The sequence below is a fragment of the Salvelinus fontinalis genome, chromosome 32, assembly GCF_029448725.1.
Source record: "Salvelinus fontinalis isolate EN_2023a chromosome 32, ASM2944872v1, whole genome shotgun sequence".
Classification (NCBI taxonomy): domain Eukaryota; kingdom Metazoa; phylum Chordata; class Actinopteri; order Salmoniformes; family Salmonidae; genus Salvelinus; species Salvelinus fontinalis.
This window is the reverse complement of record NC_074696.1, coordinates 24,990,197-25,018,052: the sequence shown is the minus strand read 5'-3', so window position 1 is coordinate 25,018,052 and position 27,856 is coordinate 24,990,197. Positions and strand designations below refer to the sequence as shown.

General features: G+C 43.9%; 1 protein-coding gene across 5 annotated transcripts in view; it reads right to left on the bottom strand.

Moving 5' to 3' along the window:
• Positions 1–27,856, bottom strand: part of LOC129830971 (CUB and sushi domain-containing protein 3-like) — a 759,188-nt gene that overhangs the window by 462,931 nt on the left and 268,401 nt on the right. For 4 of the 5 annotated variants that reach the window (XM_055893871.1, XM_055893869.1, XM_055893870.1 and 1 more), the window contains exon 5: positions 10,964–11,171. In XM_055893871.1, the coding sequence (XP_055749846.1) occupies positions 10,964–11,171 (208 nt within the window). The remainder of the gene's footprint in view (positions 1–10,963; positions 11,172–27,856) is intronic. The other variant, XM_055893873.1, reaches the window with a different exon arrangement.

Below are 27,856 nucleotides of genomic sequence, written 5' to 3'. Positions count from 1 at the left end.
TAGGTATCCTTCACACGTACATACACACAAACAGTAGATATCTTACGCACGTACATACACACAAACAGTAGGTATCCTTCTCACATACATACAAGTTCAAATCTTAAGCACGTACATACACACAAACAGTAGGTATCCTACTCACACACATACACACAAACAGTAGATATCCTTCTCACATACATACAAGTTCAAATCTTAAGCACGTACATACACACAAACAGTAGGTATCCTACTCACACACATACACACAAACAGTAGATATCCTTCTCACATACATACAAGTTCAAATCTTAAGCTGTGCCTTGCTCAGACAGTCTGTGTTTTTCCACTACACAGATACATTGTTTCTTTAATCTGCAACATGTTTCATAATTTTCTGCGAGCCTAACAGTTTCTCCCCTCCACGGGTGGAGACAGAATGTCCTGAAAGGAACACAGTAGTCCACCTTGTCTGTTGATAGCTCCTCTTTTCACACTTGCACCCTGCTTACGTACTAAAAAGGAACAAAAGGTCCTTGTTCTAATTCTGACTAAAACTTCACACATCATCAGATTATAGTTGTATGATTCTAATAAATGTCATACAAGTATATGGTTACAGGGTGGAATATTCTAATCATTACCTTTAAGCATATAATTCCCTTGTCAAAGACATGTAAAGAGTATTTGTAGCATTGTGACAATAGGGCCCATGGAGCTACTGATGGAGACTGAGACCACATCCACAATAGCACTATATTCCCTATAAAGTACGCTACTTTTGACCAGAGCCCATAGGTTAGTGCACTACGGGGCGAATAGGGTTACATTTGGGAAACAGCCTTGGTCCTGCTGAAGACCCCTTAAAAATCCCCAAATCCAATTTTTCAGGCTAAATGTGAGTTCCTCTTACAGCCTAAATGCCCCTCCTTCCATTAACCCACAGCTCTATCGTGATTATCTTGGCATTCCGTTTTAGAACAATGACATGGAATTCCGGAATCCACCCTACTGAATGAATGAACGTGGTTGGAAAATATAGAGTATGTCCCAAATGGCACTCTATTCCCTGTGTAGTGCACTACTTTTGTCCAGGGCCTATAGTGCTCTGGTCAAACGTAGTGTGCTATATAGGGAATATGGTGCCATTTAGGATTCAGACATAGCCTACTGCAACAGAACGTTGGATTTGCATAGATGCCAGATGTGCTACATGCAATAATTTCCATTCACACACCAGTTTCATGCAGATTAGCATGTATATGTTTAGAATACAGTTGGCACTCTGTCTGCTTCAATGTACTGTAAGATAGTCTGGTTGTCATGTGGTTGTGAAAAGGAGATTGTTTGGTTTGGCAGGCCGTAGGTAATGTGGGATATGGCTTGAGCCAGATTAACCTATAGGTGGCTAAAACCGGATCTGGATCCATATGAAGGGATTAATCTGACTGCCAACATGTGAATACGAGTTAGGTAACATGGGATATTGTTCGAGTCAGAATAGCCTAGATGTTTAAACTGTAATCCATGTTGCATGAGTCTGACTCCCACATATATCAAGTGACATATAAATAGGATGAATAAGATTACATGGCCAGGGGAGACCTGTATCATAAAGCGTCTCAGAGTAGGAGTGCTGATCCCGGATCAGGTCTACCCCTGGCCATGTAATCATATTCATTCATCAAGGAAAATGTGATCCTCAATCATCACGCCTACCCTGGCTTGGTCTGGGTCTAGGAAGGACAGGGAGATCCAGAGATCCAGTGTCCATTCTGCCCCCCCCATCCCACTTAACAGTTCTCTGGTTGTCTGCCACCTCCACTTTAGCCTCCTCTCCCCTCCTCTCCACCGTGATGCCTGAAGGCTGCACAGCCACTGATAACTGTCTCTGGCTTTAGCCCTCCCCACCAATTGACTGTCACAACTTTGAGCATCGAGCAGTGTCTGTACTTTCTTCTTTCTTACTAGCTTTTTGGATAGGGGTAAACTTTAATGGATTTCCACTCTGCCACGGTTGGAATGTGTGTGTGTGTGTGTGTGTGTGTGTGTGTGTGTGTGTGTGTGTGTGTGTGTGTGTGTGTGTGTGTGTGTGTGTGTGTGTGTGTGCACGTGCGTGGTTGTGTGTGACAGGCAGAGAGGGCGTATTTGTGTGTACTTAGTATATGTGTCCTTGTGTATGACAGTGAGTGCCTGTATCTATTGCATGATAGTGTGTGTTCACATGCATGTGTCTATGACAGTGTGTGCATGTACTCTGTACTTATTGTCTGTGCATGTGTGTGTTACGTCCAGAGTGTGTGTGTGTGTGTACTGCGTGTGTCACATCCAGGGTGTGAGTGTGTGTATGTGTGGGGCTTTCTACATTACTCTTGGCTCGATCCCGGCCAAGGTCAGAGCCCAGTCACTTCCTGCTTCAGGATGCTGTGTACTGCCCTAGTAGGTTTTCCAGAAGTGCACGTTGAGGAGCGTGCCAGCCAGTAGAATTGATTAGAACGTGGAACGCATAACATTAGATCTGATAGATACTCAAGCCACAAGGCCTTTCTGTGTTGGCTTAAGGCCCACTGCCATACGAAACAGAAAGTACACATACACTGAGTGTACAAAACTCAATGTTAGGAAGGTGTTCTTAATGTTTTGTACACTCAGTGTACATGACATGAGTGCTCTGTTTGGTGCATACGAGGAGCTCTGTTTGGTGTATACGAGGTGCTCTGTTTGGTGTATAAGAGGAGCTCTGTTCGGTGTATAAGAGGGGCTCTGTTTGGTGTATAAGAGGGGCTCTGTTTGGTGTATAAGAGGAGCTCTGTTTGGTGTATAAGAGGGGCTCTGTTCGGTGTATAAGAGAGGCTCTGTTTGGTGTATAAGAGGGGCTCTGTTCGGTGTATAAGAGGGGCTCTGTTTGGTGTATAAGAGGGGCTCTGTTCGGTGTATAAGAGGGGCTCTGTTTGGTGTATAAGAGGGGCTCTGTTTGGTGTATAAGAGGGGCTCTGTTTGGTGTATAAGAGGGGCTCTGTTTGGTGTATAAGAGGGGCTCTGTTTGGTGTATAAGAGGGGCTCTGTTTGGTGTATAAGAGGGGCTCTGTTTGGTGTATAAGAGGAGCTCTGTTTGGTGTATAAGAGGGGTTCTGTTCGGTGTATAAGAGAGGCTCTGTTTGGTGTATAAGAGGGGCTCTGTTTGGTGTATAAGAGGGGCTCTGTTCGGTGTATAAGAGGGGCTCTGTTTGGTGTATAAGAGGGGCTCTGTTTGGTGTATAAGAGGGGCTCTGTTTGGTGTATAAGAGGGGCTCTGTTTGGTGTATAAGAGGGGCTCTGTTTGGTGTATAAGAGGGGCTCTGTTTGGTGTATAAGAGGGGCTCTGTTTGGTGTATAAGAGGGGCTCTGTTTGGTGTATAAGAGGGGCTCTGTTTGGTGTATAAGAGGAGTAACATGTCTGACGATATGATATCTAGCACTTTTATCGAGCAGTTTTATTCATCACTTTTATTTATCACTTTTATCTAACACTTTTATTTATCACTTTTATCTAACACTTTTATGTACCACTTTTATCTAACACTTTTATATATCACTTTTATCTAACACTTTTATTTCTCACTTTTCATTTATCACTTTTCATTTATCACTTTTATCTAACACTTTTATTTATCACTTTAAATTTATCACTTTTATCAAACACTTTTGTTTAGCACTTTATCTGCCACTTTTATCTAGCCTTTTTATCTATCACTTTTATTTCTCACTTTTATTTCTCACTTTTATTTCTCACTTTTATTTCTCACTTTTGTTTAGCACTTTATCTAGCACTTTTATCTCACTAGGTAACAATGGTTAAAACTATGGCAGTGCCACATATACTGTATGTGTTATGTGACATGTACGACATTTCTGTTTGTCTTCATATATTCATATTATAATACTCCTGTCATATGTCAATTAAAGTGGCTTGTCAACAGTGACAGGGAGACTTATTTTCAGTAGATGCATTAATCAAACCTGCAGCCCTGGTGTTGCCAGCACCTTGTTCTAAAGCACTGAGGTGTTGGAACCCTGTTTGCATAATGATAAGTAAAACTGTGTACAGTGCATTCTACAAACAAACAAAACAAAGCAAAGAGGGGTCAGTTAGCCCCTAGACAACAATAACAACCCTAAGCCAAGTGTTGTGTCGTCTGCCATCTTCTAACCAAACAAAAGGTCTCGTTCCTGGGTGGTCATGTCTGTTTGCTGTGCCAGGCATCTTTGCCAAGCGTGCTTATAACACTTAGTGGGAAATCACCTAGTGTTTGTTGAAATGGTGGGCTAATTGTCTTTAGCCTGCTGGGTCTGTCTTTAGCCTGCTGGGGGTTGCTTTGACCTGGTACTCTGACACTCTGACAGGCAGCTGAAAAGAAATGTGTGTGTGTGTGTGTGTGTGTGTGTGTGCCCTACACTGTTATACTGACAGCAGAGGCACATGGAAGGCATTCAAATGTCACTTATTTAGTTATTTCACAGCCGGCTCCCTCTCTCTCGCTCTCTTTTCCTCTCTCACATTTTCAGAGGCTTGGAGGAAAAGGCCACGCTTAATTATGCTCCCCTCTTAGTGGCAGCCAAGCATGGTGGATGCTGGAGGGGCTCTCTGCTGTGCAGACAGACAGACAGACAGACAGACAGACAGACAGACAGACAGACAGACAGACAGACAGACGGACAGACAGACAGAGTCTCTCTCCTAAGAGGCCTGAACTACTGAAATCAGTCCCAATTTCAGAAGACCTGGTTTCCCCTTTTTTATTTCCACGTTTAGCCTAACTTCTGTCAAGGGTCAGCTTAAACCTAATACAGAAAAAGCTCTCACACTGTAGAGGTGAAAGAGATTGCAAAATGTGTGTCAAGTGAGTGGAAAGTGTGTGTATGTGTACACATGTGTGCGCATGCTTGTGAGTGGGAATGCACACTGGCTGCACGCTTGATCTAAGGAGAGCAAGACAGGTGACATATACACAGCCTCCACAATCTATCAAACCTGCCAACATCATTTACAAGCATTTTGTTACACCGGCAATAACGTTGGCTAAATATGTGTATAATTATGACCAATAAAATGTGATGTGAGATGATGGTGTGTGCATGACCATTTACACTACTCTTCTTCTTCTTTTCTAAATCCAGAAGAGGGCTTCTTTCGCCAAACTCCTGAGACTGTGGCCTTGTCCCAAATGGCACTCTATTCCCTATATATTGCACCAATGGACCCTGGTCGAAATAGTGCACTATTTTGGGAATAGGGAGCCATTCGGGACAAGTCCACAGTCTCAGGAGTTTGGCAAAAGAAGCCCTCTTCTGGTCATGTCTGTTTGCTGCCTGTTATTCATACAGATCTGTCAGCGTGATCCCTGCACCCCAGGGGGGCAGAAGCATCAAAAATGTCTTCTTAATTTGGCATAATGTAATAGGTTGAAATTCACTAGTATCATCACCATGCTAAAACAACAACAAACAAAAAAAACAGTACTCATCAGCGAGATAGATATTATTACTTGATTGGCTGAAATATAGTGATGAATCCTGCCATCCAATCTAAGCAGTTGTGTGTGTGATAGTGACTAGACAACCTCAGTAAACTGTCAACTATACTCTACGGTACACACTGCCCAATATGAGTGTCAGTAATAACACACTTGCTTCCCAACAATCATCCAGCGTGGTTGCTCACTAAAAAGGGAGATGGGTCCATTATTTTCAGGCTGGAAATAAGAGATAGTTACGCTTTTCCCTCAATACAGACAGGACAGCAGTCATACAGTCTGAGTGTGACAATGGCTACTTCAGTACTGAGCCAGACTACAGTAGAGTGGAGCAGTGTTGGGCCTGGCTGTCTGAGTGCCATCAGCCATCACTCAGTATGAAGCAGCAGCATTAGGCTTTCTATGATCTCCAGATCTACTGTCTAGGACAGCGCAAAGAGGCTGCCTTTAGACCCACGGCCTCTCCAGTACCAGACCCACGGCCCCTCCAGTACAAGACCTATGGCCCCTTCAGTACCAGACCCACAGCCCCTCCAGTACCAGACCCACGGCCCCTCCAGTACCAGACCTATGGCCCCTCAGGTACCAGACCATGGCCCCTCCAGTACCAGACCCATGGCCCCTCCAGTACCAGACCCATGGCCCCTCCAGTACCAGACCCATGGCCCCTCCAGTACCAGACCCATGGCCACTCCAGTACCAGACCCATGGCCCCTCCAGTACCAGACCCATGGCCCCTCCAGTACCAGACCCATGGCCCCTCCAGTACCAGACCCATGGCCCCTCCAGTACCAGACCCATGGCCACTCCAGTACCAGACCATGGCCCCTCCAGTACCAGACCTATGGCCCTTCCAGTACCAGATCTATGGCCCCTCCAGTACCAGACCCATGGCCACTCCAGTACCAGACCCACGGCCCCTCCAGTACCAGACCCACGGCCCCTCCAGTACCAGACCTATGGCCCCTCCAGTACCAGACCTATGGCCCCTCCAGTACCAGACCCATGGCCCCTCCAGTACCAGATCTATGGCCCCTCCAGTACCAGACCCATGGCCCCTCCAGTACCAGACCCATGGAGCCAGACTACAGTGGAGCAGAGCTGGGCCTGGCTGCCTGAGAGCAATCAGCCTTCCCTCAGTGGAGGGTAGAAGGAGCATGTGTCTCTTTGTCAGCCCAGATCCACTGACTCAGAGCTCAGGAGAAGAGAAGACAGAACCCTTCAGTAGCCATCAGTGTAGCTCAACATTACACTCATCTCTGTGTCAGTGTGGATGACAGGGGTATAGATACAAAGCAATCCTAGCATTGATATTATGTCTTTCTCTCTGTCTCTCTATGCCTCTCTCTCTCTCTCTCTCTGCCTATCTCTCTCTCTCTCTCTCTCTCTCTCTCTGTCTCTCTGCCCCCTCTCTCTCTCTGCCTATCTCTCTCTGCCTCTCTCTCTCTCTCTTTCTGTCTCTCTGCCCTCTCTCTCTCTGCCCTCTCTCTCTCTCTCTCTGCCCTCTCTCTGCCCTCTCTCTGCCCTCTCTCTCTCTGCCCTCTCTCTCTCTGCCCTCTCTCTCTCTCTGCCCTCTCTCTCTCTCTGCCCTCTCTCTCTCTGCCCTCTCTCTCTCTCTGCCCTCTCTCTCTCTCTGCCCTCTCTCTCTCTCTGCCCTCTCTCTCTCTCTGCCTCTCTCTTTCTGCCTCTCTCTTTCTGCCTCTCTCTCTCTCTCTCTCTCTCTGAATGCACAACTTGAAGCCTCTGAGACTAGAGTGAGAGCACAAAATTGATATTTTGGATTATATTTGAAGTCTACATAGGAAGTGTGCTAGCGGGCTACTGTGGAGAGGGTTATACTGAAAATAGATAGCATTAATCAGCGGAATCTGATATCTGACAAATAAATCAAGGGGGGGAGTGTCTGAGTGGATGGTACAAGATCTTTTCTAACAAAGGAAAGGAAAAATGTATTTTGCCTGGAGTAGTGAGCTGACTTTGTCAGTGATGTGTAAACAAAGTGATAACATACAAGAGGCGTCCCAAATGTCACCCTATTCTCTATATAGTGCACTCCTTTTGACCTGGGCCCATAGGACTCTGATCAAAAGTAGTGCCCTATACGGGAATCAGATGTCATTTGGGACGTAGTCACTCATTGCTCTACCTATCCGGTTCCAGTCACCATGAAAAACTGTTATGGCTTCCACTGTTCTCTCTGCTTTATGAAGGTTTAGGAATAAATATCGCTAAAACATAATCAAACTTTCATACCCGCAATAACTCTACAGCCACACTCACTCAGGCTTTGCTTTATGACTGTTCTGCATCACTGGAGGCCTGATAAAAATAGCAATTACAGGTGTTTGTTGAAATATCACATTCCATATCCAATTGCAATAGTACACTATTAGCATCTTCAAGGGTTACCCAATTAAACGATCAATAAACTGCATAATTCAACTGATTAAAAAAGGGGAATGCTTGAAATGAGAACACCTACCCTTTGCACTATTGTTTGTGCTCTTTTCTTCGTAAAAGGTCAAAGGTGATTTAAAGTGAACATAACTACTGTACTTTTCTCAAGGAGGTTTGTGAAGACACATACTTATAGAGAAAACTATGTTGCTCCAGTTGATTTATCTGAATGAATCAACCAGCTGCTGTTTTCTAACTTCTCTAAGAAACATCTCATTTCCCATTCAAACAAATGCACATGTGCAACTGTGAAAACTGGCATAAACACATTAAAACAATGAAAACAAGGTATACAGGGAGACCATGAGACTTCCAGTTAAGGGAGATACATTTCCTTGTATAAGCCTGGTTTCAAGCGCAACATAATCTAACGAGATAATGGAACTATGGTTTCCTGCTTATTTGGGCCAAAATGCTCTACATTTCCGCCAAAGAGCTGTTTCTCTACAAATTACCAAGGATGCCTCGTCACAAATAGAGATACTGACAATCATCAATGCGAGAAGTGTACTCAAGCCTTCACAAATCAGAGTTACCACAGGGACGAAACAGCAAACGAGAAGAGGGACCACAGAATTATACGATATGCACGAGTAGGACATACAAAGTCATTCAAAACAAAAGACACAAAAAGGCATTAACAGCCCAATATTATCCCCCTATTGTGTCTGCCCTTTTGGTTTCCTTCTATTAAGTAATTCTCTTGATGGTGCCAGACCAGAGCACTAATAACCAGACAGCGACAGTGATTGGCTTAGTTTGTGGAGTTGGTTGTGTGTTTTCTGGGTACAGACAGGGCCACGTGAACAGAATAAGACAAAAAGTTGGCTCTGATTCTACTCCTACACAGTTGGAAGCCAGGGAAGGAGGGAAAAATAAGACGGATGGAAGGAGGGTAAGATAGAGGGGGGAGTGAGTGAGGAAGAGAGGGATGGAGGGGGCAAACAGCTTCAGTTGACACAGAACTCGCCCAACTACAAGGTCAGGTAGCTAGCTACCAGTGTGCAAATCACTGAATAGTAAACCACATACTGAAACAACAATACACACATTTAGGCTAAGCAGGATGCAAATGCCAAAGGGATTTGAATATGAACTATGGCACTGATGTAGTCTGATGTGTGATGTGGGGTGGTGTGGAGAGTTCGAAGCCATGTCTCAGTCTGTCAAGTGGGCCCAGTCCCAAATCAAAGATAGAGAGGGCAATCCATAGACACATTACCATACATGCATACTTGTTGGTGTCATTTGAAAGACTTCCTCTTGACGACGTCTCCCAATCTGTCACGTTCCTGACCTTGTTTTCCTTTTGTATAGTTGTGTTTAGTGGGTCAGGACGTGAGCTGGGTGAGCAGTCTGTGTTTGTTCTATGTTAAGTGTCAGGTTTAATTGACCTTGTATGGCTCTCAATCAGAGGCAGGTGTTTTACGTTTTCCTCTGATTGAGAACCATATATAGGTAGGCTGTTTCACATTGTTTGTTGTGGGTGGTTGTCTTCCGCGTCTGTATGTCTACCACACGGGACTGTTTCGGTTTGTCGTTCGTGTATGTAGTCTGTTCCTGTTCGTGCGTTCTTCGTCATTTGTAAGTTCTCGAGTCCAGGTCTGTCTACATCGGTTATTTGTTTTGTAGTTTGTTGAAGTGTTTTCGTGTTTCGTCTTTACTTTAATAAACATCATTATGTCATATAACTATCACGCTGCACATTGGTCCTCTGATCCTTCTCGCCTCTCTTTCGTCTGAGGAGGAGGACGAAGTAGACAATCGTTACACAATCAAAGATTATCAACACCAACAAGTAAACAAGTCGACCCATTGTTGATCTTCTAAATTAATCAACAATGGGTCATATCCTGTCGCCTATGTTCCTCAAGGAAGGAAGAGGATTTAGTAAGTAAATACGAACAGTATGTATCAAGCATCTAATAGTAAGAGTGCTGATCTAGGATCAGATCCCCCAATGTATTCTTATTCATTCTGATCTAAATGGCAAAACTGATCCTAAATCAGTACTCCTACTCTATCATGCTTGATACATACATGACGGCACCAGGTCGCCAGTATCTATCTATCTACCCCATACACTAGACAACATATGGTCAAACATATCCCAGACAAACTGTGATGGCTATCTATTAGCAAACTGTACCAATATTCAGATCCCTACTCAAATACATCATTGCTATTAAGATAATTGGTATTGATACATCTGACAACCAATAATCTCATATGATCATAAATCATTATTGACATATTGGTAAGAACTCCATTACTACTGGCATATAGCAACTCAATATAATCTTGTAGGATGCAATACATTATGGTGAGAATTAGGAATATGTTGCTCTCCTCTTGTCATTTTCTTCCATTTCATGTAAGACGAAAAAGATGAAGACACAAGCGATGAAAAAGAGCTGTTTGTCTCTCCCCTAAATACAGCATGTCTTATCCGTCTGGTTCCTATCGTCAGTGGCGGAATAGAGAAGGGAATCGATAGACTCATTTTCCAACAATCAATAGAACGCTGAGCTAAAATATTGTTATGACGAGCACATTAGAAAAATATTACACACTTCCAAAATGACTAATGATTATGTCAATATCTCATAAAAAACATACAATACGAAAACCTGGCACCAACACACACATACACAATTGTCAGTACGCTTAGCCAAACAAGTTCAACGTCCAGTGTAGACAATGTTGGTGGCAACGTGACTATTTCATTGCAGGTGTACAGTAATGGCTTTCCTCAGATGTTATACATTAAAAGTAGGTCTCTACTTATGTCCCTTAATTACTAACATTTTGAATTTTTTTATTTATTTAACTAGGCAAGTCAGTTAAGAACAAATTCTTATTTACAATGACGGCCTAGATCAGTGATTCACATTTGCAGTCATTGACTACCAAGCACAACAAAACAACAAATGCCCATTTTGAAGTGAAGAATTGAAACAATGACCAGAAAACACAGAGAGAGGCGTAGCAGTAAGTAGCAGTAGACTCACCATATTGTAGGAGGCTCAGACCCTTCCACTTCCAAGTAGTCATATTTTTCCTCCGTCTGGAAGTCTGTAAAAATGATGGAGATGGTGTCTCCAGGATCAGCAAGTATGGTCCACGTACAGTCCGCACTATTGTAATATTCACTCGGGAAATTGGGACTTGAAATGATGCCACTTGAACCCCTCAGAGTATCACCACATGTGTCCTCAGCTGTCAATCAAACGGAAAGACTTCTGTTAGGATTCGGGCTTTGCTCCACATGTAAGTAGTATACAGCAGAAAATAACAGCTGAACCCTCTTTTTTGTTTGGTTTTGGTCGATTTTTGACTGAGGCAAAGTCATATGTATGTGTCTTTGTATATATGTACATACATACAACCATTTTACCACATACAGTACGGATTTTTTAAATCCAGCCCATTTCTTGATTACGAATTCAATTCATAGTATTGCCGCAGCTTTTGTATGCCACGCATGATATCTTACAGTAGATGGTCTTTCTGTTTTTTCTCCCATTCCTTTCTTTTACAGTTTTGAAGCAGAAATGGGATACAACTGGAATTTGAGTTGCCGCCTTTCATTATTCCCACATAAATAGTAGTAAAATGAAGTCTCACTTCAAGGCCTCCTAGAGTCTATTCATCAGGTTTTAGAGAGGAGCCCCTACTTCTGGTGCTGAGATGCTCAACGCCTCTCTCTCATCTTTGTCATGACTATTAATTGACTCCATCTATACATGGGTTCTTGGAATCAAAAAGGTCCCAGCTGTATTTCCCAGCAGACTCGGAGCTCTGCTCTTGTCTTATTTATCCTTTTTTTTTATATCAAGGACTTCCAATTTAATTTGAAGTTTAGATTATACTTTTTTTAACAGGATTCAGATTTGTTTTTTTCTTGTTGTTTTGGAAATGTTTGGATACATAATGTACAGATAAAGACACATGGACTGGTCTGCACAGACGTTATAAATTATAGACATATAATTTATACAGTAAGGCAAACCTATAACATACATATAGATCCACATATACATGCATGCACATGGTACGTGACCGTGTGTATGGATTTATAGTGAAGGTGCAAAGCGATGCTCATTGGAGAATCCCTTTTATCCAGGACTAAAACATAATTTTGGGGGAACAGGAATACATACATAGAAACATTGAGGAAAAAGACATTGGCATGTGAGATGCAAGGAGTTACATGCCAATGTTTTATTCAAACAATCTACAGTAGGGTCAAACATATACACATTGAAAAACATATCTCATCCACACACACTCATGCTCGTACATGCACATACTCACAACCAATAATGCACAGACACCGTCACATGCACACATAAAACATACAATCAAGTGCACGTAAAGGAGGTCACGCTGCTCGCTTAGCGAGTACCATTTCCTCCCAATTCGGCCAATAACTGGCGCGAACTCGGTTCCTCTGCCTTGCATGTACACATGACCGCCCTCCTGAAGCACCTTACCAATCGGCGCTATGAAAAAAGCTAGCTATTGGCTGGCAAAAGTGAGAACACTTCAGGCTACACACGCACACACACACACACACACACACACACACACACACACACACACACACACACACACACACACACACACACACACACACACACACACACACACACACACACACACACACACACACACACACACACACACACACACACACACACACACACACACACAGTCTCAGTGATCGGAACATTCTCTATCTCTCCTTTGCAATTATACATGAGTTTATCCTGGAGATTCAGAGGTGATTAGATTACACACTCTGATAGCCAGGGGAAAGTCAAACCTTTAATAACAATCCCTTTATCAATACCATCAGTAATACAAACACCATTATAATGTCACTGAGCATGTGAGTGACAGGCTCATCAGGCCTCAATTAGAGGGAACGTAGCAAAAGCACAGAGAAGAGGTTATATCGAGCAGAGAATAATATAGGCCTAGTCAATGACATTCTCTATAATAGTACCCTCAATGACATTCTCTATAATACTACAGTCACTTACTGATCTGCTGACTTTCTCAGTATCCATGAAGCCAAGTTTTCTTGGAAAACATTCCTCAGTTTAATATAACCCCGGTTGTCTTGGAAAACAATTACCATATTTCCTTGGTCAGTTTGCATTGTGATTCTTGGAAAACAACATTCACCATGCAAGCTGACAAATACGTTGTTGAACAGGATGCCATTTTGATCAAAGTTACCGGCCGAAGAGAACCCTTATTGTATGCACAGTACCGGTAACATCTGACGCTATCCCATCAAAGACTAAGAGCTAAGAGATACGATGGCGCCGAAGAACATGGCTGACGTTTTACATTCTCTCAACCAATTGTGCAATTTTGTTCTTTTTTTGGCATTTTGTATAACTTATTTTTTGACTTATTGTGAACATAATGTTGCTGCAACCATCTCTTATGACCGAAAATAACTTCTGGACATCAGGAAAGCGATTACTCACCACAGACTGGAGGAAACTTTTTCCTTTAATGAGTCCGACGAGAAGAATATCCTGCTTTCACTGGAACAGGCCCAGATCCACGCCTTTAACGTGAAGAGAAGACGCCAGGGATCCTTCTGAGAATCCAGAGGCGAGCGAGTAAACTCCCACTGCCTTCCTATCTTCTTGCTAACGTGCAATTGATGACCTACTATTAAGATTATCCTACCAACGGGACATTAAAAACTGTAACATCTTACGTTTCACCAAGATGTGGCTGAATGAAGAAACTGATCATTTAGAGCTGGCGGGATTTTCCATGCACTGGCAGAACCGAAACGCTACCTCTGGTAAGACGAGGGGTGTGTGTCTTTTTTGTCAATAACAGCTGGTGCGTGATGTCTAATATTAAAGAAGTCTCGAGGTATTGCTCGCATGAGGTAGAGTACCTTATGATAAGCTGTCGACCACACTATCTACCAAGAGAGTTCTCACCTGTATTATTCGTAGCCGCCTATTTACCACCACAAAGACGAAAATGCTCACCCACAAGCGGCGCTCCTAGTGGTCGGATACTTTAATGCAGGCAAACTTAAAACAGTTTTACCACATTTTTACCTGCATGTCACATGTGCAACCAGGAAAAAAAGATCCTAGTCCATCTTTACTCCACACACATAGATGCATACAAAGCTCTCCCCCGCCATCCATTTGGCAAATCTGACCACAATTATATCCTCCTGATTCCTGCTTACAAGCAAAAACTAAAGCAGAAAGTACCAGTGACTCACTCAATACGGAAGTGGTCAGATGACGCGGATGCTACACTACAAAACTGTTTTGATAGCACAGACTGGAATATGTTCCGGGATTCATCCAATGGCATTGAGGAATACATCAGTCATCGGCTTCATCAATAAGTGCATCGATGACGTCGTCCCCACAGTGACTGTACATACATATCCCAACCAGAAGCCATGGATTACAGGCAACATCTGCATCGAGCTAAAGGCTAGAGTTGCTGCATTCAAGGAGCAGGAGACTAATCTGGACGCTTATAAGAAATCCCGCTATGCCCTCAGACGAACCATCAAACAAGCAAAGCGTCAATACAGGATTAAGATTGAATCTTACTACACCGGCTCTGACGCTCGTCGGATATGGCAGGGCTTGAAAACTACTACGGACTACAAAGGGAAACCCAGATGCGAGCTGCCCAGTGACGCGAGCCTACCAGATGAGCTAAATGCCTTTGATTCTCACTTCGAGGCAAGCAACACTGAAGCATGCACGAGAGCACCAACTGTTCTGGATGACTGTGTGATAACGCTCTCGGTAGCCAATGTGAACAAAACCTTTAAACAGGCCAACATTCACAAAGCCGCTGGGCCAGATGGATTACCAGGATGTGTACTCAAAGCATGCGCTGACCAACTGTCAAGTGTCTTCACTGACATTTTCAACCTCTCCCTGACCAAGTCTGTAATACCTACATGTTTCAAGCAGACCACCATAGTCCCTGTGCCCAAGGAAGCGAAGGTAATCTGCATAAATGATTACTGCCCCGTGGCACACACGTCGGTAGCCATGAAGTGCTTTGAAAGGCTGGTCATGGCTCACATCAACAGCATCCTTCTGGACACCCTAGACCCACTCCAATTCGCATAGCGCCCCAAACGGATCCACAGATGACGCAATCTCAATCGCACTCCACACCGCCCTTTCCCACCTGGACAAAAGGAACACCTATGTGAGAATGTTCATCGACTACAGCTCAGTGTTCAACACCATAGTGCCCACAAAGCTCATCACTAAGCTAAGGACTTTGGGACTAAACACCTCCCTCTGCAACTAGATCCTGGAATTCCTGACGTGCCGCCCCCAGGTGGTAAGTGTAGGCAACAACACATCTGCAACGCTGATTCTTAACACTGGGGCCCCTCAGGGGTTTTCTACTTAGTCCCCTCCTGTGTTCCCTGTTCATCCATGACTACGTGGCCAAACACAACTTCAACAGCATAATTTAGTTTGCTGATGACACAACAGTGGTAGGCCTGATCACCGACAACACTGAGACTACCTATAGGGAAGAGCCAGAGAACTGGCAGTGTGGTGCCAAGACAACAACATCTCCCTCAATGTGAGCAAGACAAAGGAGCTGATCGTGGATTACAGGAAAAGGCGGGCCGAACAGGCCCCCATTAACATAAATGGGGCTGTAGTGGAGCGGGTCGAGAGTTTCAAGTTCCTTGGTGTCCACATCACCAACGAATTATCATGGTCCAAACATACCAAGACAGTCGTGAAAATGGCACGACAAAACATTTTCCCCCTCTGGAGACTGAAAAGATTTGGCATGTGTCCCCAGATCCTCAAAAGGTTCTACAGCTGCACCATCGAGAGGATCCTGACCAGTTGCCATCCCCGCCTGGTATGGCAACTGCCATCAAGGACCTATATAATAGGTGTTGTCAGAGGAAAGCCCATAAAATTGTCAGAGACTCCAGTCACTCAAGTTATAGACTGTTTTCTCTGCTACCGCACGGCAAGCGGTACCGGAGCGCCACGTCTTGGACCAAAAGGCTCCTCAACAGCTTCTACCCCCAAGCCATTAGACTGCTGAACAATTAATAAACATCGCTACTGGACAATTTACATTGACCCCCCCCTTGTACACTGCTGCTACTCACTGTTTTTTTTCTTCCCCCTTTTCCCCCCAATTTTTTCGTGGTATCCAATCTAGTAATTACTATCTTGTCTCATCGCTACAACTCCCGTACGGGCTCAGGAGAGACGAAGGTCGAAAGCCACGCGTCCTCCGAAGCACAACCCAACCAAGCCGCACTGCTTCTTAACACAGCGCGCCTCCAACCCGGAAGTCAGCCGCACCAATGTGTGGGAGGAAACACCGTGCACCTGGCCCCCTTGGTTAGCGCGCACTGCGCCCGGCCCGCCACAGGAGTCGCTGGAGCGCGATGAGACAAGGATATCCCTACCGGCAAAAACCCTCCCTAACCCGGACGATGCTAGACAAATTGTGCGTCGCCCCACGGACCTCCCGGTCGTGGCCAGCTGCGACAGAGCCTGGGCGCGAACCCAGAGACTCTGGTGGCGCAGCTCTAGACCACTGCGCCACCCGGGAGGCCCACTGTTTGTTTTTAAACTATTAACCTATGCATAGTCACTTCGCCCCCACATACATGTGCAGATTATCTCAACAAGCTTGTACCCCTGCACACTGACTCGGTACCGGTGCCGCCTGTATATAGCCTCGTTATTGTTATTCTTATTGTGTTACTTTTTATTTTATCCTACTTGGTAAATATTTTCTTCTTCTTGAACTGCACTGTTGGTTAAGGGCTTGTAAGTAAGCATTCCACGGTAAAGTCTACACTTGTTGTATTCCGCGCATGTGGCAAATCAAGTTTGATTTGATTTGATAAGGGATAAAAGCTAAGAGCTAAGGGCTTCTAGCTAAGAGCTAAGGGCTAAGGACTAAGAGCTAAGAGCTCAGGGCTAAGAGCTAGGGGCTAAGAGCTAAGATCTAGGGGCTAAGAGCTAAGAACTAAGGCTAAGGACTAAGAGCTAAGAGCTCAGGGCTAAGAGCTAGGGGCTAAGAGCTAAGAACTAAGAGCTCAGGGCTAAGAGCTAGGGGCTAAGAGCTAAGATCTAGGGGCTAAGAGCTAAGGGCTAAGAGCTAAGAGTACCTGATAGAAAACTTGAAGATGTGGATAAGGAACTTCTAAGTGTTTCATTAGAGCCATGACTCTCTAGGTCACACTATTCAGCACTAACGGTTTGATTTTGAACTGGTGAACGGAACATACTTTGTGATGATCATTCATTAGCTGCTCATGAAGAAAAATTTGGAGGACTCAACTCAATATTCATATAAAAAGTTAAAATAGAGGGTGCTAATATTTGTCCTGTTTCACAGATGTACAAGTGTGTAACCTGTACAAGTGTGAAAAATAATGTTTTTTGCATATCCCACTCCCCCTGAGACACCGTCAGAGAGTGGGGTCACAGCCAGGGATCAGCAACCCTGGGGCAATTAGGGTTAAGTGCCCTGCTCAAGGGCAGATTGGAAGATATTTCACCTACAATGTAATCAGCTCAAAGATTTGTACTAGCAACCGTTTGGTCATTGATGCAACGCTCTAACCACTAGGCCAGTGGTCACCAACCTTTTCTGAGTCAATATTTTTTTAAACATGCCTTCAAAAACATAAGCCTATGCAACATTAACCAATTAAAAACAGTTCTGCAGCATTGAGGTTCGCTATAGGCTATAGATTATTATATTAGACAATACATTATCATGGCGTATTGGCTATGCTTGAATTGCCCTGCCATTATTGTTCTTCTTAGACCATTTTCAAATTATATTTAAAAAATGTAGGTACTGTATATGATCACACTGGTAATAGTTAATTTGTTGTATTACTTCTGAGGCACAGCTGAGTGAGCATAATAATGTTCTTTTTTTCTACTGGACTGATGGTCTGCATCTGATGGTCAGTCTGAGGGGAGGGAAGGAGCAGCGGTGAGGCTGCCTCTCACCCGACTCACTGTCCCTCCTCTCTCCCTCCCTCAACTGAGAAAAGAGGGGACAGTCTTCCAGCTGATGGCGAAACTCAAGTCGCACTGCATTATTTCTGTCTCATGCACCAATTCATGTTGTTACTCCTATGACCATAGAAAGTGAAATAAGCAGCTAATAATTAAAAGAAAAGACACAAGCAGCTTTCCTACTCATTAATTGCAGCTGCAGTGCTGGTTGTAGCGTGAGTGGAAGTAGGGAGAACGCGCATTTTATGGCTTAAAAAAGTATTGTACAAAGTGTTGACAGTGATGAATAACAACTTAAACATGAACTTACTCATAAAAACAGAAGCTCTTTGCTGTATTAGTTGAGTCTCTCTAGTCATGGTTTTACAAGTTTTGAAATCTCACAGTATCAACTTTGCTGTGTGTTTGAGTCTTCCTTTTACAGTCTATGGCTCAAGGAAACTGTGCAGATACTGTGAGCTATCTGATTGGCCAGTGGTTGGCCAATAGCTGCACTTGATTTGCTCTCTGGGCCTGCTGGGTAGGCAGAGCTCTTCTTTCGGGCACATTAAATGTTTCGAAATGGGAACAGTCTGCCTTCTCGGCGCTAGGGCAGCTGAATCAAGTGCACCTACTGCCAACAGCTCAAAAAAAATACAAAAAATAGGAACACAAGGCTTTATCGTTGAGTCTTTTACAGAAATGTTTGGTGATCGACTAGGAATGCCTTGGAGCGACCGGTTAATGTTATCGTCCTTTGAGCCGGATATGAACCAGCGACCAAAGAATTTTACTCAAATCACGACTAATCACGAAGTAGGATTGAATGGTTTCTTTTGATTACGTGAATGCTGAAGAAACTAATTTGCTGTTTTTATAAAATAAAATTCTTAACAAATAATGCCTCCTCTGACATGTAACATGAAATAAAAAATGACTCAAAGAATAATGTGCACTAATCAATATAAAATACTTCGACTATGATAGGACCTTGTTTTTTTGGAGAGAAATGGCATAAAAATGTATTTCTCTAGATTTTGAGATGGCTCAGCCTTGACATTAGCATTGTAATGCAGAGGCGCTGTCTGCCTGGCTATGATAAATTCCCTTTGGAAAACATTCTTGTCAGTCATTTGTAAATCAATTCTGCATTCCCCTGCTTCTTTTACTGCCCGCCCTCACCCAAGAGCAGAACCAGAACACCAGCCTCAGCATTTTATTTCAACCTGAATCATAATAATGAAAAACATATAGGACTCAGTCAGAAAATAAATCCACCATGAACCAGAATATATGTGCTGCACTGCAGGAGATACCACCCACCATAAATACCCCTAACACAGGTTAAGATGGACCAGGGCTTCTTTTTCCGCCTATGAAGGTCCTATGCAATTTTACACCTACCGAGGTCTGTCAAATAAACATTCTCATTGGACTGTTTTAGATTCCCAACATGCAAAGCTCTGATAGCTGTTGTTTGGCTGACATGCTTTAAACAGAAAGTGTTTTGCTGGACATATGAGTGTCAGTGCCCTGGGACGACCTGTCAGCCCTGTCACAGACAGACTGAGCAGACAGTGTATCCCTCCACTACGGGCTAGCATATAGTGTTGTCACACAAAGAGGCTCTAGGACACAGCATAGCCATGCTCCTGATGTTAGGCTGTTGGTAAACTCCCAGTAGCTAACTAACAGAGCAGTGCTCTTCTACACTGCAACAATGATGAAGCAATTGCACAAAACGAGGGCAGAATGTATCCATTCTGCAAACAATGAGTTTTCAACTCACAGTGCCTAAATCCTTACAGTTCATGTCACTTCTGTAAGCAGGGTTTCCCCTAAATGTAATGAGGGATTTACTGTACACTCTCATGTCATTTCATTTTCAAACTATTTACTATCCTAGTCGAGAGAGAAAGAGAGCGAGAGAGAGGTTAAATCCTCATCCCGCTGTTCTGCTGTGGTATTCTCAGGACCATGTTTGAGGTGTCAGGCCCCTGATGGGGTTCCGGGAGAAGAAAGTAATCCTGTTGGCTCCCCGGCCTGGCCCTGATCTCTCCCCTGCAGCAGGCATCCCAGAGACCCCCAGCCTGGCCCTGAACTATCCCCTGCAGCAGGCAGTAGGCAGGCCAGAGAACCAGTTTGACAGACATAAATCCTAACCTGCTACACCCTCTTAACCAGATCAATCTGTATGACAGCTCTACGGAAAGACAGACAGACAGACTCAACTTGCTGAATACCTATTTTAGGCCACAAACAGAAATAGAAGGAGATGGGTTTGTTATCAAGTTTCAAATGTTAGAGTTTTGGAGGCTTTTTTTATCTGCCAAATGTGGTTCTTAGACTCCGCACTTTGGAGTTATTAAAATAATGTAATAAATATAGATAATTTCCCACAGAGCACCCACCATGTGTTTTACAAAGAAATGGGAATCGAAATCATAAATCAAATCAAATTTTATTGGTCACATACACATACTTTATTGCAGATTATTGCAGGTGTAGAGAAATGCTTGTGTTCCTAGCTCCAACAGTGCAGTAGTATCTAAATATTCACAACAATACACACAAATCTAAAAGCAAAATAATGGAATTAAGAAATGTATAAATATTAGATTGAGAAATGTGGCATTGACTAAAATACAGTAGAATAGAATACAGTATATACATGAGTAAAGCAGTATGTAAACATTACTTAAACATAATTAAAGTGACTACAGTTCCATTATTAAAGTGGCCAGTGATTCCAAGTATATGACTATAGGGCAGTAGCCTCTGAGGTGCAGATTTGCGTAACCTAGTGGAAGCTGGCTAGTGATGGTTATTAAACCGTACGATGGCCTTGAGATACAAGCTGTTTTTCAGTCTCTCGGTCCCAGCTTTGATGCATCTATACTGACCTTGCCTTCTGTATGATAGTTGGGTGAACAGGCTGTGGCTCAGGTGGTTGATGTCCTTGATGATCTTCTTGACCTTCCTGTGACATCGGGTGCTGTAGGGAAGGTAGTTTTCCCCCGGTGATGCGTTGAGCAGACCGCACTACTCTCTGGAGAGCCCTGTGGTTGCAGGCAGTGCAGTTGCCGTACCAGGCGGTGATACAGCCGGACAGGATGCTCTCAATTGTGCATGTGTAAAAGTTTGCAAGAGTTTTAGGGGCCAAGCCAAATTTCTTCAGCCTCCTGAGGTTGAAGAAGCACTGTTGCGCCTTTTTCACCACACTGTCTGTGTGGGTGGACCATTTCAAATCTTCAGTGATGTGTACGCCGAGGAACTTGAAGCTTTCCACCTTCTCCACTGCAGTCCTGTCAATGTGGATAGGGGCTTACTCCCTCTGCTGTTTCCTGAAGTCCACGATCAGCTCATTTGTTTTGTTGATGTTGAGTGAGAGGTTATTTTCCTGGCACCACTGTCTCAGGACCCTCATCTCCTCCCTGTAGGCTGTCTCATCATTGTTGGTAATCAAGCCTACTACTGTTGTGTTGTCTGCAAACCTGATGATTGAGTTGGAGGCGTGCGTGGCCACACAGTCATGGGTGAACATGGAGTACAGGAGAGGTTTGATCACACACCCTTGTGGGGCCCCTATGTTGGGGATCATCAAAGTTGAGGTGTTGTTTCCTACCTTCACCACCTTGGGGCAGCCCGTCAGGAAGTCCAGGACCGAGTTGCAAAGGGCAGGGTTCAGACCCAGGGCCCCGAGCTTAATGATGAGCTTGGAGGGTACTATGGTGTTGAAGGCTGACCTATAGTCAATGCACAGCATTCTTACATAGGTATTCCTCTTGTCCAGATGGGATAGGGCAGTGTGCAGTTTCAAGGCGATTGCATAGTCTGTGGATCTATAGGGGTGGTAAGCAAATTGAAGTGGGTCTAGGGTGTCAGGTACAGTAGAGGTAATATGATCCTTAACTAACTTCTCAAAGCACTTCAAGATGACAGACGTGAGTGCTACGTGGCAATAGTCATTTAGTTCAGTTAACTTTGTACTGTTGGGTACAGGAACAATGCTGGACATCTTGAAGAGGGGAAAGCAAACTGGGATAAGGATTGATTGAATATGTACGTAAACACTCCAGCCAGCTGGTCTGCCCATGCTCTGAGGACGCGGCTAGGGATGCCGTCTGGGCGGCAGCCTAGCGAGGGTTAACATGCTTAAATGTCTTATAGACGTCGACCAGTTTCGTTTGAGTTTCTGCCTATAGAAAGGGAGGAGCAAAATGGAGTCATGATCAGATTTGCCAAAGGGAGGGCGGGAGATGGCCATGTAGGCATTTCGAAAAGGTTGAGTAGCAGTGGTCCAATGCTTTACCAGGGTGAGTACTACATTCAAAGTGTTGGTAGAACTTTAGTAGCATTTTCCTCAAATTTGCTTTGTTAAAATCCCCAGCTAAAATAAATGCGGCCTCAGGATATGTGGTTTCCAGTTTGCATAAAGTCCAGTGTAGTTCTTTGAGGGCCATCGTGGTATCGGCTTGAGGGGGAATATTCACGGCTGTGATTATAACCGAATAGAATTCTCTTGGGAGGTAACACGGTCGGCATTTGATTGTGAGGTATTCTAGGTCGGGTGAACAAAAAGGACTTCAGTTGCTGCCAAAGACCCCTCAGAGACACCAATATTCCTTAGCTGGCCCACAAGTACGTTGTGGTCTACCTTATCAAAAGCTTTGGCCAAGTCAATAAAAATAGCAGCACATCATTGCTTAGAATCAATGGTAATGGGGACATCATTGAGGACCTTTAAGGTTGCAGTGATACATCCATAACCTGAGGGGAAACCAGATTTCATACCAGAGAGAATACTATAGACATCAAGAAAGCCAGTCACTTGATTATTTACACGTTTTCCAACACTTTTGATAAACAGGGCAAAATAGAAATAGGCATATAACCGTTAGGATCCACTTTATCTCCCCCTTTAAATAAAGGATGAACCGTGGCTGCCTTCCAAGCAATGGGTAACTCCCCAGAGAGGAGAGAGGTTAAAAAGGTTAGAGATAGGCTTGGCAATGATAGGGGCAGCAACCTTTAGGAAGCAAGGGTCTAAATCATCTGACCCAGATCATTTTTTGGGGTCAAGTTTCAGGAACTCCTTTAGCACCTTGCACTCAGTGACCGTCTGCAGGGAGAAACTTTTTACTGGGAAGGGGAAAAGGAGGGAGGAGCATCAGGGCTAGTTGCATTAGGGGTGAGAGATGAGGAAATGTTGCATGGCTGAGTCAAATAGGAATCCTGGCTTAATGAAGTGGTGATTAAAGAGCTCAGCCATGTGCTTCTTGTCAGTAACAACCACATCATCAACTTTAGGGGACATGAGCAGCTGTGAGGAGGAGGGTTTATTCTCCAGGTCTTTAACCATTTTCCAGAACTTTTTGGGGTTAGACGTACAGAGAGAGAACTGCTCCTTAAAGTAACTAACTTTGGCCTTCCGGATAGCCTGAGTGCGCTTATTTCTCATTTGTTCGAACGAGAGCCAGTCAGCCTGAGTGTGCGTGTGCCGAGCCTTCGCCCAATTCTTGAGGTGGAGTAATTCTGCAAGATCATGGTCGAACCAGGGGCTCAACCTGTTTTTAATTCTCATTTTCTTTATGGGGGAATGGTGGTTAACAATACCACTGAAAATATCAAAAAGACGGTCCAAGCGTCTTCGACAGAGGGGATCAAACTGATTCTATACCAATTTACAGAGGCCAGATCATGAAAGAAGGCTTGCTCATTAAGGTTTTTTACCAAGCGTCTATGACATATCAGGCAGGTCGTTTCATTGAGCAGCCATTACGAACACAGGCTGTAAAACAGTGATCACTAAGATCACTAAGGTCAATACAGAGAACACCATACTGATACCTATCAGGATTATTTGTGAGGATAACATCGAGGAGAGTAGCCTTTTCTGGGTGTTTGGAGTCATGCCTTGTAGGACTGGTAATAATCTGAGAACGATTGCTTTGCGACTTGGTCAGGTGATTTAAGAATGTCCCAGTTTAGGTCACCTAGCAGGACAAATTCAGACTTAGTGTAAGGGGCCAGGAGAGAGCTTAGGGCAGGTAGGGTACAGGCCGGTGCTGATGGGGAACGATAACACCCAGCAACAGTCATCAAAGAGCTATTTGAAAGTGTAATGCTTAAAACCAGAAAATCTAATTTTTGGGGGACAGAGTTGGTGGTGACAACCGAGCACTGAAAGTGATCCTTCGTAAAGATTGCCGCTCCCCGACCTTTGGAAGATCTGTCTTGACAAAAAAAATTGTAAGCAGAAAGGTTAACATCAGTATTCAAAACACTCTTCCTTAACCACGTCTCAATAATGACCAACACATCTGGATTGGAGCTGTGAACCCACCCTTTCAATTGATCCATTTAAGGTAATAAGCTTCTAGTGTTAATGTGCAGAAACCCCAGGCTTTTACGAGAGCAGAAATCAGTAAAGCAGATATCAGAGCACAAGTCAGAATTGGGGCTACCAACAATAGATGGGCCAGGGTGTACATGTACATTTCCAGATATCATCAACAGTAATACAATCAAGGCACGTTAGAGGAAAGGGAGAGCTCTGCAGTGCTAATTTATCTGAATGTGCATTAGATGGCAACAAGATCATATTGTGCAGCAATTTCATCAGGTAATATGAATACAAAGCCGGCGAGAGGTGGTTAAAATAGGATGGGAGGCCAAGAGTCTGTGTAACCAATAGAGAGTCACGGTCCTGAGTGTGGGAACAAACATAGTCTGTCCCACGGTTGGGTAAACAAGAAAGTTCATAGCCAACAAAGCATGCAGGAGTCATGAGGCAAATAGGAAATAGCAAAATGCACAAGAAAAAATATAGAACGACTTGGGGCTAGCCATTGTAAGTTCAGAGTCACTCGCCCCAACAGTGTCTGTGTGCTGGAGGCGAGTGAAAGCCCGGGAGCGAGGGGGGAGTGTGGTGGGGATACCTGTACCAGACAGGGGGAGCCAAGGCAGGGCAGACGGTGAACAAATCGCTAGGTGGAATCCAAGCAGCAGTGCAGCAGGCAACGGGAGTAGGTGTCACACCCACTTGGGAGAAGCTTTTATTTCTGGAGGCAGAGTTCTTGTAGAAAATGCCAGCGGATGGTCTCTGGCTGGATGTCCTTTTGGTGGTGGATCATTCTTGATACACACGGGAAACTGTTGAGCATGAAAAACCAAGCAGTGTTGCAGTTCTTGTCATACTCAAATTAGTGCGCCTGGCACCTAGTACCATACCTTGTACAAAGGCACTTAAATGTTTTGTTTTGCCCATTCACCCTCTGAACACAAACACAATCCATGTCTCAATTGTCTCAAGGCTTAAAAGTCATTTTTTAATCTGACTCCTCCCCTTCATCTACACTGATTGAAGTGGACTTGACATCAATTAGGGATCATAGTTTTCACCTAGGTTCCCCTGGTCAGTCTATGTCATAGGAAGACCAGGTGTTCCTAATGTTTTGTACACTCAATGTATACATTGCCATGGGTTCTCTGTTTAACTTAAATTGTTCATGTTCCCTGCTCAAACAGTGTTCCATCCTAGACATAACATGGGAAAAGTCTAGATGTGAAGAATGAGCAGTCTTTCTCCCCACTGGCCATGAGTCTTAATAGCAGAATTCCTTTAGCAGCCCAGAAAATATGCAAACTCCCCCTGCTGTGAGAGTGTGAATGGTAACCTGGCACATTTAGAAGAAGTACATCCACCATTAGGCTGTTCTCCCTGACCCCTTTAGACTTACGATCCCTCACGCAAAAGATAATAACCAGTGATATTCGCTCTAAACAATGTTTTGTTGTAGTGTTTATCATAAGTGCTTGTCTGTCTGTTATGCCTCAAAGGGGACAAAACATTATAGATGGTCCATACTTGGTGCTCTGTTACTCCTGACATGTTCCACATTGAAAATGGTAGCCAAGGGAACCGCACATCACTGTTCTCTATGCCAGCCAGGCTGCTTTTCTTCTTCTTGAAAAAGTCTGCCAGCCACTAAAAACAATCTCCATCTTTCCTTCCACTGGGTCCTGCTGGTGGTGTTTACCGATGAAGTAGTTGTTTCTCTTTTATTTTTGCATTCATTTGACCAATCGACTAGTTTTCGCACATTCATTCAAGGAGCAATCTGGCTTTCTGGATGTGCGACTAATGGAAATGGCATGTAATCCTTACTGTGTGACAGGCAAGAGAGGCTTTCCATGGAATAAGGTTATTGAGCCGCATTGAGTGAGCAGCACTGGGAGCGCGGGGTCTAGGGACAAGGGAGTCTAGGGACAGGAACCCACAGAGACCCTAAGATCTAATAAATCAAAAACCTCTTATGTGAACCCATAGAAAATAGCCTTTGAAAGAGGGATGTTTTATTATGAGAGATGGAGACAAGCCTCAAATGGATGCTGTATTGATGGGAGGATGGAAGAGGAAGCAATAAAGAGAAATGATGAGGTTGAGGCAGAGAGATTAAAGCACCTCTACCTCTCTAAGGGGACAGTGTTACACAAAAGATTGTTGGCAAACGCAAAGCATGGGCATGTGGCTACAACGGTTGGCAAAAAAAGAGCTACATGTACAGTGCGCCTCCCCCTTTGGCTCATCATACAACTGGATGCAGTGACAAACCATTACTTTTTTCCTCTTTAAATCCCTTTATGGTGGTTGGTATACTGTAGTAAATGTTTTGTCATACCCATGGTATACGGTCTGATATAACACAGCTGTCAGTCAATCAGCATTCAGGGCTCAAACCACCCAGTTTATAATTAAGCAGTAAGGCACAAGGAGTTGTGGTATATGGCCAATATACCACGGCTAAGGGCTGTTCTTAGGCACGACCCAATGCGGAGTCCCTGGATACAGCCCTTAGCCGTGGTATAAACCTCCAACGTGCCTTATTGCTATTATAAACTGGTTACCAACGTAATTAGGGCATTAAAAATACATGTTTTGTCATACCCGTGGTATACCACGGCTGTCAGCCAATCAGCATTCAGTGCTCGAACCACCCAGTTTATAATTTAGTATAGCTCCTGACCTAGAATTAGGTTTACACCTACATGTAGCTTCAATACACCTTCACATATTTGGCATGTCATGCACTACAAATGGTTGCAGTGCCCAACTATTCATTTATTTTCTTTAAATCCCTTAACGGCGGTTGGTATAATCTCCTGTAGCTCCTTAGTTCACTCTTCACTGTACAAGTAAGGTTGGAGCATTTTGGCCTTAACAAGCAAACTTAAACTCCTAATTAGGCCACATATTTTCCATCCATCCCAATAAACTTTTATCAGCTGTTTTTTCATCACTAATAAATTGTTGACATTTGGCCCAATTAGGAGTTAGTGGACCGGTAGAGGGTTTAAATAAGTGATAGCCAGGAATAAACAAGGAGAAAGTGGAGAGCCAGAATACAACAGCATTCACACCTGAACAGACAAGACAAAACCTTTAAACAATAGAGGGAGCCATTATGACTGGGACCAACAGGGGGACATTTGTGAGGTGCATAAAGCTGATTTAGTCACCATTCATTGTATTCAAATAATTGTTTTAAACAAAACAGTAATTTAGTTATCTATTGACCATCAATTAAACAGTTGAACAAAATGCCGTAATCTGGTGGGAATTTAATGATAAAACCAACAAGTTGTGAGGTAGTATAAATATGCTGAATATGTTGAGGCAGGCTCCTGTGTCTCGGCTGGATGCTTTTGGATGCCAGGACCGTATCAGAAGTTAGTGTTGTCAGCTAGGCTGTAGTTGTTCTCTCTCAAGAGGTGGGAAAATGTCAGCCCTCCCTGACAATTTAAACAAATGCTTGCATGAAAACACATTTGTTATCCTCCTCAGGTCCCAGAGAAACAAGCCCATTT